Source organism: Aythya fuligula, chromosome 9 (assembly GCF_009819795.1).
Source record: "Aythya fuligula isolate bAytFul2 chromosome 9, bAytFul2.pri, whole genome shotgun sequence".
NCBI lineage: Eukaryota > Metazoa > Chordata > Aves > Anseriformes > Anatidae > Aythya > Aythya fuligula.
Window position 1 is genome coordinate 11,720,295 of NC_045567.1, and position 10,428 is coordinate 11,730,722.

Here is a 10,428-nt window from a genome sequence, read left to right on the forward strand (position 1 = left end):
CTTTTTTAACGCGTGTTAGTGTGCTGTGGGGTTGAAGGGGTTGCTGATTCAGCCTTCTGGTCCTTCAGCTGTCATCTGAATGGTGACGCAGACGTGGCAGGGTCATGGGTTTGCATCACGGGGGCTGGCTGTGAGAACTCCAGCTCCTGCCCGATGAAATTCAGCGAGGGAGCACCTCTTGTGGTGGGATGGAGCTGCTGCAGGACCTGCTCCTGATGGTCCTGCTGAGGTGACTTGAAAAGATGTTGGGCTATGCTGTGCTTGCATGGGATGGGGCAGTCCTGGAGGCAAGGACCAGGCCTTCTCTGGCTTCAGTGCAGAGTATCACAAGAGTATGGCTTAAGACCATGAGTCAATGAGCAGCAAGAGAAGCTTTAAGTAGTGGGGACTGATCTCAGCCATTCTTTTTTTGAGCTTGGTATTCATGATTCAGCATTTGACCACCATAAAATGTTATCGGGTCCCTCAGCAGTGAGGGCGACAGATCTCGAGCTGCTTCTGGTCTCCAGCAGAGATGAGACAAGAGGTAGAGATACTCACAGTGTGAGAGGTATCCTCAGGGACGGGGAAGGATGGGGTGGGTGTTGAGCTGTCAGAGGTCTGGGTGCCACTGGGAAGGTCGGGCTGGGAGTCAGGGGGTCCCAAGGGACTCGGTGCCAGCAGCTGCAGGAGGCTGGGCTTGGGGGGGGTTGCCTTCAGGTGTTGAAGGGAGCTTGAGATGTCACGATCAAACTTTTCCTTACAGTGTGTTTGAATTATATAAACAGAAAAATCCGTGATTTAGAACAATAATGCTGCTTTCATAAGGTTACAGAAAAAATGTGGTGGGGGAGTTTTGTGTGTTCAGACATCACTTCGTGAACCATCCAGGGTCAAAGATTTGGCCAAAGGGTGCGTGTTTGTATGTGTCTAGGTGGCCATCAAGGTGGGCCGGCGGCAGTGGTCCCCTCAGAGCCGCGGTCCCCAGGGCATCGGCCGGCCCCAGGGGGGCAGGAGGTGGGCCCTGTAATGGATCCTCACTGGGCAGTTACCGTTTGAAGGCTTTGATCTCCTGCTTCTTGATTTTATTCCAACCCCTCGATTGAATTTCCCTCGTGTAACTGAGCTCCGCTGATACACTCTGCCCATATATAATGGATGGAGGTTGAGTGAGGAAACGCAAACACTGCTGAATATCAGTAACAGGCGTGCGGGCGGCACCGCGGGCCCTGCTGCCCAGGCCTCCTCCCTGCTGGTGCCAACCTTCGGTATGGGCTTTATTAGCACAGGCTTTGTTTACTGCTACTAAATACTCCCCCAATCCCCAAAATGTCCCTTTCCAGTGGCAGGAATGGAGCAGAGCACCCAGCCCACCACCAGCAGGGCGATGGGGCCGTGCCCGCAGCCATGGGTGTAGCTGTGCGCTGACAGGAGCCCGTACAGCCCCTCGCTGGTGCAGAGACGCCCCAGGGATGTGGCAGGACCAGGCCTGGCGCTGCCACCCGATGCCCCTATCAAATATTAACGCGCCGTGGGCTGTGCTCTGCACGGCAGAGCACACGGCAGACACAGCAGAGCAGGGCCCCGCTGCCTCTCCTCCTGCCACGGGGCTTGGGGGGCTCCCACAGCCACAGCTGGGCGTTATCTGGGGCTGGATCATCCCTGCTTGACCCCGAGCTCCACCGAGCAGTGCGGTGGCTTACAGCAGGACGGTAACTGCCAGGTTCTGCATTTCTTCCTTCTCCACGGCGTCCCGTTCCCCCCGAAGCCCGTTACTGAAGCGAGCGAGGCCGCCGTATCAGCCGCATCTTTGGCTCTCGCAGCCGCAGCAGGGGAGGCGGGTCGGCAGCTGATGCCGGCCGACACATTTGCTTCACTAATGAGGCTCCTTCCTTTCAAGGGCTTTTAGATAACACCGGGGGGCTGCGAGCAGGCAGCAGCGGGATCCGGTTGCTCGGTTTTTGCCTGGCGCAAGGTGCGGGCAGCACCGAGTGCCCAGCTCCATGCCTCCTGGGGCCCACCGCTGCCAGCTCCCCACTGCCACCCCGCAACGGCCAGCAGCAGGTGAGGAACACCCCGCTCTGCCTGGGGGTGCCCCCTTCACCCCGGGACAAACCCCCCCGGCTGAGCCCCATCTTCTGTGTGCAGCCCTGTGAGCAGCACCCACGGCGGCACCCTGCAGCAGCGAGCCCCAAGGTAAGCGGGCAGCCGGCGAGCTGCGTGAGTCCACGTGTGGTGGGCTCTCCGGTCCCTTTTGGAGGTGCTGGATCGGTCCAGCAGAGCGTTCCTCCCCTGGGAGAAGGGACAGACGGGCAGGGGGGCCAGGGGAAGGGCCAGCAGTGGCAGAGGTGGCCCCAAGGGGCTGTAGACGCAGGGGTCCCCTGCGACATGGGAAATGCCTGTGTCCCCCAGGAAAAAGGGGGGGACCTGAGTCTCTGCAGCTCCTTACTCTTCATTAAAAGGAAAAAAAAATGTCAGGTTTGTCATGGTTTTGGATGACATGACTTTGGTGCATGACTTTGATTTGGAATGACCTGGTTTTGCAGCTGGAGCTACAGGTAGCATTTTATCTGTGGGGAAAAAAAAAAAAAAAAAAAAAAAGAGTAAAAGGGGAACATGAAAAAGTCAGAATAGTTTGCTTTGGTCCTTATGTTGAGTGAGTGGTTTAAGCCCCTCCAAATTCACACATAATGCTTCATTTCCACCCCACCCAGAGCCTTCACACCCCGGGGCAGCTGCTTCCCCTGCGTTTCGACTCAGCTTGGCAAGCAGAGCAATGCCGCCTGCTGGCACCCACCCAAGCAGGTCAGGAAAGTGTCTGCAGTGGCTGGGGCCGTGCTGGCTCGGCGGGGTGGGAACGCAGCCAGGAGAAGCCTCCCCTGCCCCGACTGGAGGCAGGGTGCCTGCCGAGTGTGGTGGGTTGGCCTCACCCCCCACATGCCTTGGCTGTGCCCAGGGGTCAGGCTGGGTTGCAAACCGTGCCCTGGACGTGCGAAAATGCAGGTCTGCCCGTGGGGAAAAGCTGTGTTTGTCTAGGAAGAGCCCTCGCGAGCCTGCCCTGCCAGGGGTGATGTGCAGGGCATCACTGCTGGGACCGCTATCCAGCGATCACCCGGTGGTGGTGAGGGACACATAGAGGCACTGCGACTCCCCCGGGAAAATCTCCCCTTCTCTGCACCCCTCCAGGTTCACCAGCGAATGAATCCTCCTGCTGGTTGCCCTCTCCAGGACAAGGGGCTCTCCCCACAGCACCACCCTGCACCAGCACATCCTGGCTTTGCCCTGTGGCCTGGGGTCAGAGCCAGGGTCCCCAGGCTGGGGCAGTGCCGCAGCAGCAGCTGAGGGAGCTGCTGGTCCCCCACGCTGCCAGGAGCTGCGCCGCCAGATGTTTTCACAGCTTTTCCCAGTTCTCCTCATCTACCCGCCAGCATTTTTCCCTAGAAAGCAGAAATGTCTGTAAATGCTTCCCTACCTGCACCCTGCCAGGCAGGGGATGGCTTCTCCTGCCCCTCCCCGTGCCTCCCCAGCAGAGCAGGGATGTGAAGCCCACCCTGCCCTGCTCCCGCTCCCCCAGCGCGGCCCCGTGCCTCCCTTCCCAGCAGTGACCCGGCCCCGAGGGGGATGCAGCCCAGCAGGTCACCACTGCCGGAGCTGAAGCTCCGCAAACCCATGCAGCGGGCCAGGATCCCGGCGCCCTTCATCAATCCGGTACGTCGCCAGCTCCATCCACCGCCCGCTGCTGGCATTTCTGCCCTTTCCCTCGGCTCAGAGCCTGCAGGGACCACCCTGTGCCCTGGCAGGACCCCCCCAGCGCTGCCGTGCCAGACCCCGTGGATGTGGACACCCTGGTGCCCACGCACGACGAGCGGGGCCGCCCCATCCCCGAGTGGAAGCGGCAGGTGATGGTGCGCCGGCTGCGCGCCCGGCTGGCCGACGAGGTGGAGGTGTGCGAGCAGGTACCGCCGGGCTGGGGGTGGGACGCGGCGGGGCCCTGCCAACACCACCATCTGACGGGCCTCCTGCCACAGGAGCCGGGTGCCTGGCGCTTCTCGCCATCCCACGAGGCGGTGCTGGGCCCCTTCGGGGAGCTGCTGACGGAGGGGGACCTGCAGCAGCTGGAGTGGGCGGTGGAGAGCCTGCGGCTGCGGCGGCGCGGCGAGGCCTACCAAGGCGAGCTGCAGCGCCTGGCACAGGAGCTGCGCGCCCTCCTGCCCTCCCCGCTGCTCAGCATCACCGTCCACAGCCCTCCGCCTGCCCCGGGGCAGCCCCTGCCCCTCTGGTGCGGCCGCCTGGCTGGCGTGGTGGGCAGCCTGGCTACGCTGCTGGCCAACGCCGAGGGGGCCCGCAGCACCCCAGTGCCCACCCCGCTGCCCGCCCCGCTGCCCGCAGCCTCCCGGACACCGGCGGGCAGCCTGGCGCAGCGGGAGATCCGGCAGTGCGGGGTGAGCGTCCGCAGCCTGCGTGGCGCCTTCGAGCGCTCCGGTGGTGGCAGCGGTGGGGAGAGCGAGCCCGGGGCGGTGGAGGCCGCCAGCGACTCGGGGATCAGCTGCGAGGAAGCGCTGTCAGATGGCAGCGGGTCGCCGGTGCCAGAGTCATCCGGCCTGCGCAAGGAGCGCATCGTGCTGCTCTTCCTGAGCCACTGGAAGCGCTCGGCCGGCGGCCCCAACCCCTGGGCCACAGCCTGCCGGGCGCTGCAGGCCCAGCGGGACGCGGCGGGTGCTCCCGGGGCCGAGGAGGGGCTGAGCAGGGTGGGCCGCCTGTCGCGGCAGAGGAGCGCGATCCAGCAGCTCCTGGGCAGCTGGAGGGACGCGGCCGCCCACCCGCCGCCACCGCCGCCTCCCGCCGGCGGCCCCCGCGCCCCCCTGTCCCCCGAGCAGTTCGTGCGGCGGGCTGACGGGACACCGGCCGACTACGACAGCCTCACCCTCGAGCTCTTCATGCTGGGCTACTTCCGCATCTTGGAGCAGGACCTGGCCCCCGAGGAGCGCCGGGGCCGGCACCTGCTCTGCTTCGAGGTGTTTGACCACCTGGGCCGGCACGGCTGGGAGGCCGCGCGCGCCTTCCACCGCGCTGTCACCGATGAAATCGCTGCTGGCCGGCGCAGCTGGAAGGACAGCTTTGAGGACATCAAGGCGAGGTATTTCGGCACCACCAAGGGCTCAGCCTGGCTGCCGGGGATGGCCAGGGGGAGCCCCCCGCAGCCCGGCGCCCGCAGGCCAGCCATGGGCCACACCAGCGAGGAGATCTGCAGGTGCATCGACCGCAGCTTCGCCTTCTGGAAGGAGAAGGAGGCCGAGATCTTCAGCTTTGAGGAGTGACACCTCCCACCTCCCTGTGCCCCCCAGCAATGCCCGTCTGCCCTCCCCGCTTTGTGAAGGGCTTTTGTCCCGTTGGGGCTTAAATAAAAGCAGTTCAGTTTTGTCTTGAGACAAGTGCTGTGGACGTGAGGGCTTTCCCAAGGAGCTCGAGAAGTTTTGGGGTGATGAAGTCCCCTTTGTCCCCAGCCTGAGTGCTCCAGTGCTGGCAAGACCCCGTGGGGCACCCCGCGGCCTCGGTGCCAGGCAGGCGGCCACTGGGATTTATCAGCTGCCGCCCGCGGGGGGACGGGACAGGGCGCGTGCGGCCCTCCGGGGTGAGATAACAGCCTATATTTAACAGCCAGCCCCAGCCGGGAGGGAGAAAGGCAGCAGGTTGGGATGACTAATGGGTTTGGGGGGTGTCCTGTCCCTCGTTACACACACGCAGTGGTCCTGCTCACCCGGGGAGGGACGTGTTCCCCGCACGTACCCCCGGGTGCTGCCGCAAGGCTGTGGGGCGAGCAGGCTGGGCGGCTCTGCCCTGACGGTGCCTTTAAGAGCAGCTGGCTGGGGAAGAGCAATGTCCCCACGCCAGCTAAAAATACCCCCCCCAGCTCAGCCCCCGCCACCACCCCGGGTGTCCCTCCCAAAACCCGGCCACTTCCCTCCCCGCGAGGGCAGCTGGATGGGACACCGCGCGCTCCCAGCGGGGCAAACCCAGGTAGGAGCAGGGCAGCTGCGGGGCTGAGCCCCGATAGAGGCTGAACGCCACCCGGGGGGGGGGGTGAGGGGCTGTGGGTGGGGAGGGGGCCAAGCCCAGGGGCACCGAAGCCTTGCTGGCTGGGCTGGATGCTTGGGCTGAGCCGCACTGGGAAGGGGGTTTTGTCTCCATGTGCCCCTCAGGCACTGTAGGGTGCATCGCAGAGGGTCCTGAGGGGAATGCCCCACACTCTGAGCTGAAGCAAGGTGACCCCAGCCCCCAAACCACCGCCCCCCAGCTCTCCTTCCCCTCCCTGAAAAATAGTGGCAGCCCCAGCCGGGCAGCTCAGCCCCATGACACTGACACGGGGTGGGGAGAACGCAGCCGCCAGGGAGCTGCGAGCGGAGGGGGGAGCACAGGGCTCCTGAAATCCCTTCTCCTGCCCCAGCTGACGCCTGTAAATCACACGGGCGCCGCGAAGAAGGCGCGGTTGTGCCAGGAAGGAGGCACCAGTCATTGCCTTCTCCTGGCAGGAACGCCCTCGCCACGCTCAGCCCGGGCTCCTTCCTCCAGCTGGGACCCGCGGCTGCCCCGGCGGCCGAGCCCAGCACCATGGTGAGGAACGTGGATGACTTCGACTTCTGCCTGCCATCACATGCCCAGGGCGTGCTGGAGGGGCTGCAGCGGCTGCGCACCCACCCCAAGCTGTCGGATGTGCTGCTGCTGGCCGGGGGGAGGGAGTTCCCCTGCCACCGCGGCGTCCTGGCCCTCTGCAGCCACTACTTCCACGCCATGTTCTCCGGGGACTTCGCCGAGAGCATCGCGGCCCGCGTGGAGCTGAAGGAGGTGGACCCGGCTGCCCTGGAGACGCTGCTGGACTTCGCCTACACGGGGAAGGTCACCATCAACCAGGGCAACGTGGAGGGGCTGATGAGGACGTCCAGCCAGCTGCACTTCCCCGCCATCCAGAAGGCCTGCAGCCGCTACCTGCGGCAGCAGATGGACGCCACGAACTGCCTAGGTATCTGCGAGTTCGGAGAGAGCCACGGCTGCCCCGAGGTGTCCTCCAAGGCCTGGTCTTTCTTGCAGGAGAACTTTGAGGCCGTGTCTCAGCAGGAGGAGTTCCTCCAGCTCTCCAAGGAGAGGCTGGCCGTCTACCTCTCCAACGAGCAGCTGCAGGTGCAGGAGGAGCAGAGCGTGGCCGAGGCCGTGCTGCGCTGGGTGCGCCATGACCCAGGGCCCCGAGCCCAGTTCCTGCCCGAGCTGCTGGAGCTGGCCCACCTGGTCTCGCTGCCGGACCAGTACCTCCAGAACCTGCTCGCTGCCGAGCCCCTCGTCCGTGATTCAGCCGCCAGCAAGGCCCTCGTGGCCCGGTCCCGCGCCATGGTCAGCAGTGGCGAGGTCTCCACCGCCCCACAGAAGCTGAGCCCACCGCAGAAGCTGGAGGAGGTGCTGGTGGTGGTGGGCGGCCGGGTGCTGGAGGAGAGCGAGGATGAGGAAGGGGGGCTGGAAATGCCGGCTGCCCCCAGGAACTTTGCCTTCTACAACCCTAAAAGCCGTAAGTGCCTGTGGCAGGAATGCACGGGGTGAATGCACATCCCTGGCGTGTTCGTTGCCCCCATTGTGTCCCAAAGCTGCCCCCCGGCCCTGTTGTGGGACAGACTGGGGTGGAGGGTTTGGCTCCTTCCTACTGGGCTGAGATGGAGAGAAACAAGGGGGGGGGGAATCCCTACTCCCAAACCATCCATCAACACGGGGAGATTAGGGGGAGAAAGCATGAAATAGAGCGAGTTGAAAGGTGTGACCCCTGAGATGCTGCCCCCATCCCTGAGGGACTGGGGGGGATGTCCCCAGCCTGTGAGCAGGGCTCACAGCGGGGCTCTGCTGGGTTTCAGGGCAATGGATCGCTCTGCCCGACTTCCCTGACTACAACAAGTGGGGCTTCTCCATGGTGGCGCTGAACAATGACGTCTATGTCACAGGTAGGTGAGGTGGGGGGGGTCCAGCATCTCTGCAGGGACCAGCCATGGGGCTGTGATGCAGGCACGGGCCTTGGGCCACCCCCTTCTACCAAGCAAAGCCTTCTCCTCGCTCTTTTGGGCGAGGGACGTGCTGGGGTGGCTGCTTTTGGCGGGTGCCCAGCCTGAACCGCGTCCCTGCCCTGCTCCAGGTGGCTCCCGGGGGTCCCAGAATGACACGTGGTCGACAACCCAGGCCTGGCGCTTCTGCCCCAAGGACGGAGCCTGGACACCCATCGCCTCCATGCTGCGAGCCCGGACGAACCACACCAGTGCCGTCCTCAACGGCGAGATCTACGTCATCGGGGGTAAGGTGCTGCCGGGGGGTGGGCGGGTGGCACGGCGTGGCCCCGGGGGGCTGCAGTGTCCCACCGCCCCACAGGGACCACGGTGGAGGTGGTGGAGGTGGAGCGCTACGACCCCTACAACCAGAGCTGGTGTGCCATCAGCCCGGCCCTCAAGTACGTCAGCAACTTCGCCGCCACCGGCTGCCTGGGCAAGCTCTACCTCGTGGGCTCCTGCGCCGTCAAGTACAACGCGCTCACCCTGCAGTGCTACAACCCCGTGCGAGGTGAGCGCCTGCCCCAAAGGCACGGGAGCCTCGGATCAGATGGGGAGCATGTGGTGCCAGCCTGCCTGGCTGCTCCGTGCCCTTTCCAACTCCCTTGTAAAGAGCCGTGGGGCTGGGGGTGTTTTTTTTTGGGGGGGTGGAGGTACAGCAGCAGCCCAGCCTGCGGTGCGCTCGCCCAGCATGCTGCCGGCTGCTCCTTGCAGATCTGTGGAGCGTGATCACGTCCCCCTTCATCCCCAAGTACCTCTCGGCCCCGCGCTGTGCCACCCTGCATGGGCTCATCTACCTCATCGGGGACAACACCAAGAAGGTCCACGTCTATGACCCGGAGGCAAACATCTGGCAGAAGGTACTGACCGGGTGCTCCAGGGGCACGGCCTTCACACCGCGTTCTGATTTTAGGCAGTTCGTGCTGATTTTTCCAGTGCCACCCTCCCATGGGGTGTGTGGGGCTGCTGCATGCACAGCCCAGAGCCATCCTGCCTCTACCCCAACATCTCCCATCCCATGGGATCCCAACCCTTGCTTCTGCATGAGCGCAATGTGGGGACGCTGCCAAAAATTAGGCAGGGCCACGAGTGAGCTGTGGGCCTGGCAGGACCCCAAAGCTCACCGACCCCAAACCTGCCCATGCTCCTGTTGCAGGTGCAGCTCCTGCACACGCTGCATGAGAACGGCGGGATGGTGCCGCTGGGCGACCGGCTCTTCGTTACTGGTGGCCACTGGAAGGGCATGGACGGGGACTACCGGGTGGAGATGGAGGTGTACGACTGCGCCAAGGACCGCTGGACGCGGGAAGGCTCGCTGCCCTGCCTCTGGCTCTTCCACAGCTCCTCCTCCATCTTCATGGACACCTCCAAGTGGACTGAGGCTTTCCAGGGTGACCATGGGTGGTAGGAGCACCCGCAGCGGTGCCTGCGAGCTCGGCCACAGCCTAGAGGGAGCCACTCAGGCTTGTGGCCCCGGCAGCACGGTCACCCCAAGAGCTGACAGCACCAGCTCCTGACCTGGCCCTCCCTGGGGAGGGGAGGTGGGAACACGCAGCCACCACAGGGTAAAAGGCTTCTCCTTCCCACCACACTTCAGCCGGTGATTTTTTTTTTAGTTTGTTTTTTAAGGACTGCCTCTCACGCTTTTTGCGGTCTTTGGAGGGAGATGTGCTCTCCCAGCACACCACTGCTTCCCGGTGCTCCCCCTTTCCCCATGGCTTTGATTTCCAGAATACAATGGGGAGATTGGGGCGCATCTTTCCGTCCCAATGCCTACCCGTGGAAGCTGCACTTTGGCAGCTCCTTCCCAGCTCCAGCGCTTGTTGCCCTGTTCCCAGCATGAAGCAGCACCTCCCTGGAGGCCAGCAGCATGCTCCCGGGCTGCCAGGGTTGTTTGCCCATGAAGCCGTTCCGTGTTGTGGTTGTTGCTTTGTGACCCATTAAACGTGTACAAGGAGCTCTGCATGTCGGGGTTGGGGACCCCTGCTTCGCTCGGGGCATCCCGAGCATCCTCCCCAGTGGCACAAAACTGCTGCTGAAACTGGAGCTACTGGGGGGGGCTAAATGCAGGGCTGGAAGCTTGCTCAGCACCAAGGAGAGCATAGAAGGCTTCTGCACAGGCCCCCTGCCCACAAAGCGGGGTGGTCCCAGCCCTCACCCCAGCCCCTTGATGGTGCCCAGCCCCGTGGCAGGGCTGAGTTATTCGCAGGAAGCCCCCTGCGGACCCCACCCTGCCAAGAACTGCAGGCAAACTGCTGCCTGCCCCCCAGTGCGTCCTCCCAAGCCCTGCCATGATGAAGCTGCTACAATCCATTCCACAGAAATAGTTACTGGCAGTACCATGACGTCAAGTCGCCAAGTGCTGCATGCCTCC

At 63.9% G+C, this 10,428-nt stretch overlaps 2 protein-coding genes across 2 annotated transcripts; both read left to right on the forward strand.

Moving 5' to 3' along the window:
• The first annotated feature begins 3,600 nt into the window (after positions 1–3,600).
• On the forward strand, positions 3,601–5,297 carry ESPNL (espin like). The gene is made up of 2 exons (XM_032193258.1): positions 3,601–3,687; positions 3,780–5,297. Exons 1-2 carry the CDS (start codon positions 3,601–3,603, stop codon positions 5,295–5,297), a joined length of 1,605 nt encoding a protein of 534 aa, XP_032049149.1.
• A 1,291-nt stretch (positions 5,298–6,588) lies between these two features.
• Positions 6,589–9,462, forward strand: KLHL30 (kelch like family member 30). The gene is made up of 6 exons (XM_032193732.1): positions 6,589–7,534; positions 7,872–7,958; positions 8,147–8,302; positions 8,377–8,565; positions 8,769–8,914; positions 9,211–9,462. Exons 1-6 carry the CDS (start codon positions 6,589–6,591, stop codon positions 9,460–9,462), a joined length of 1,776 nt encoding a protein of 591 aa, XP_032049623.1.
• Positions 9,463–10,428: the final 966 nt, after the last annotated feature.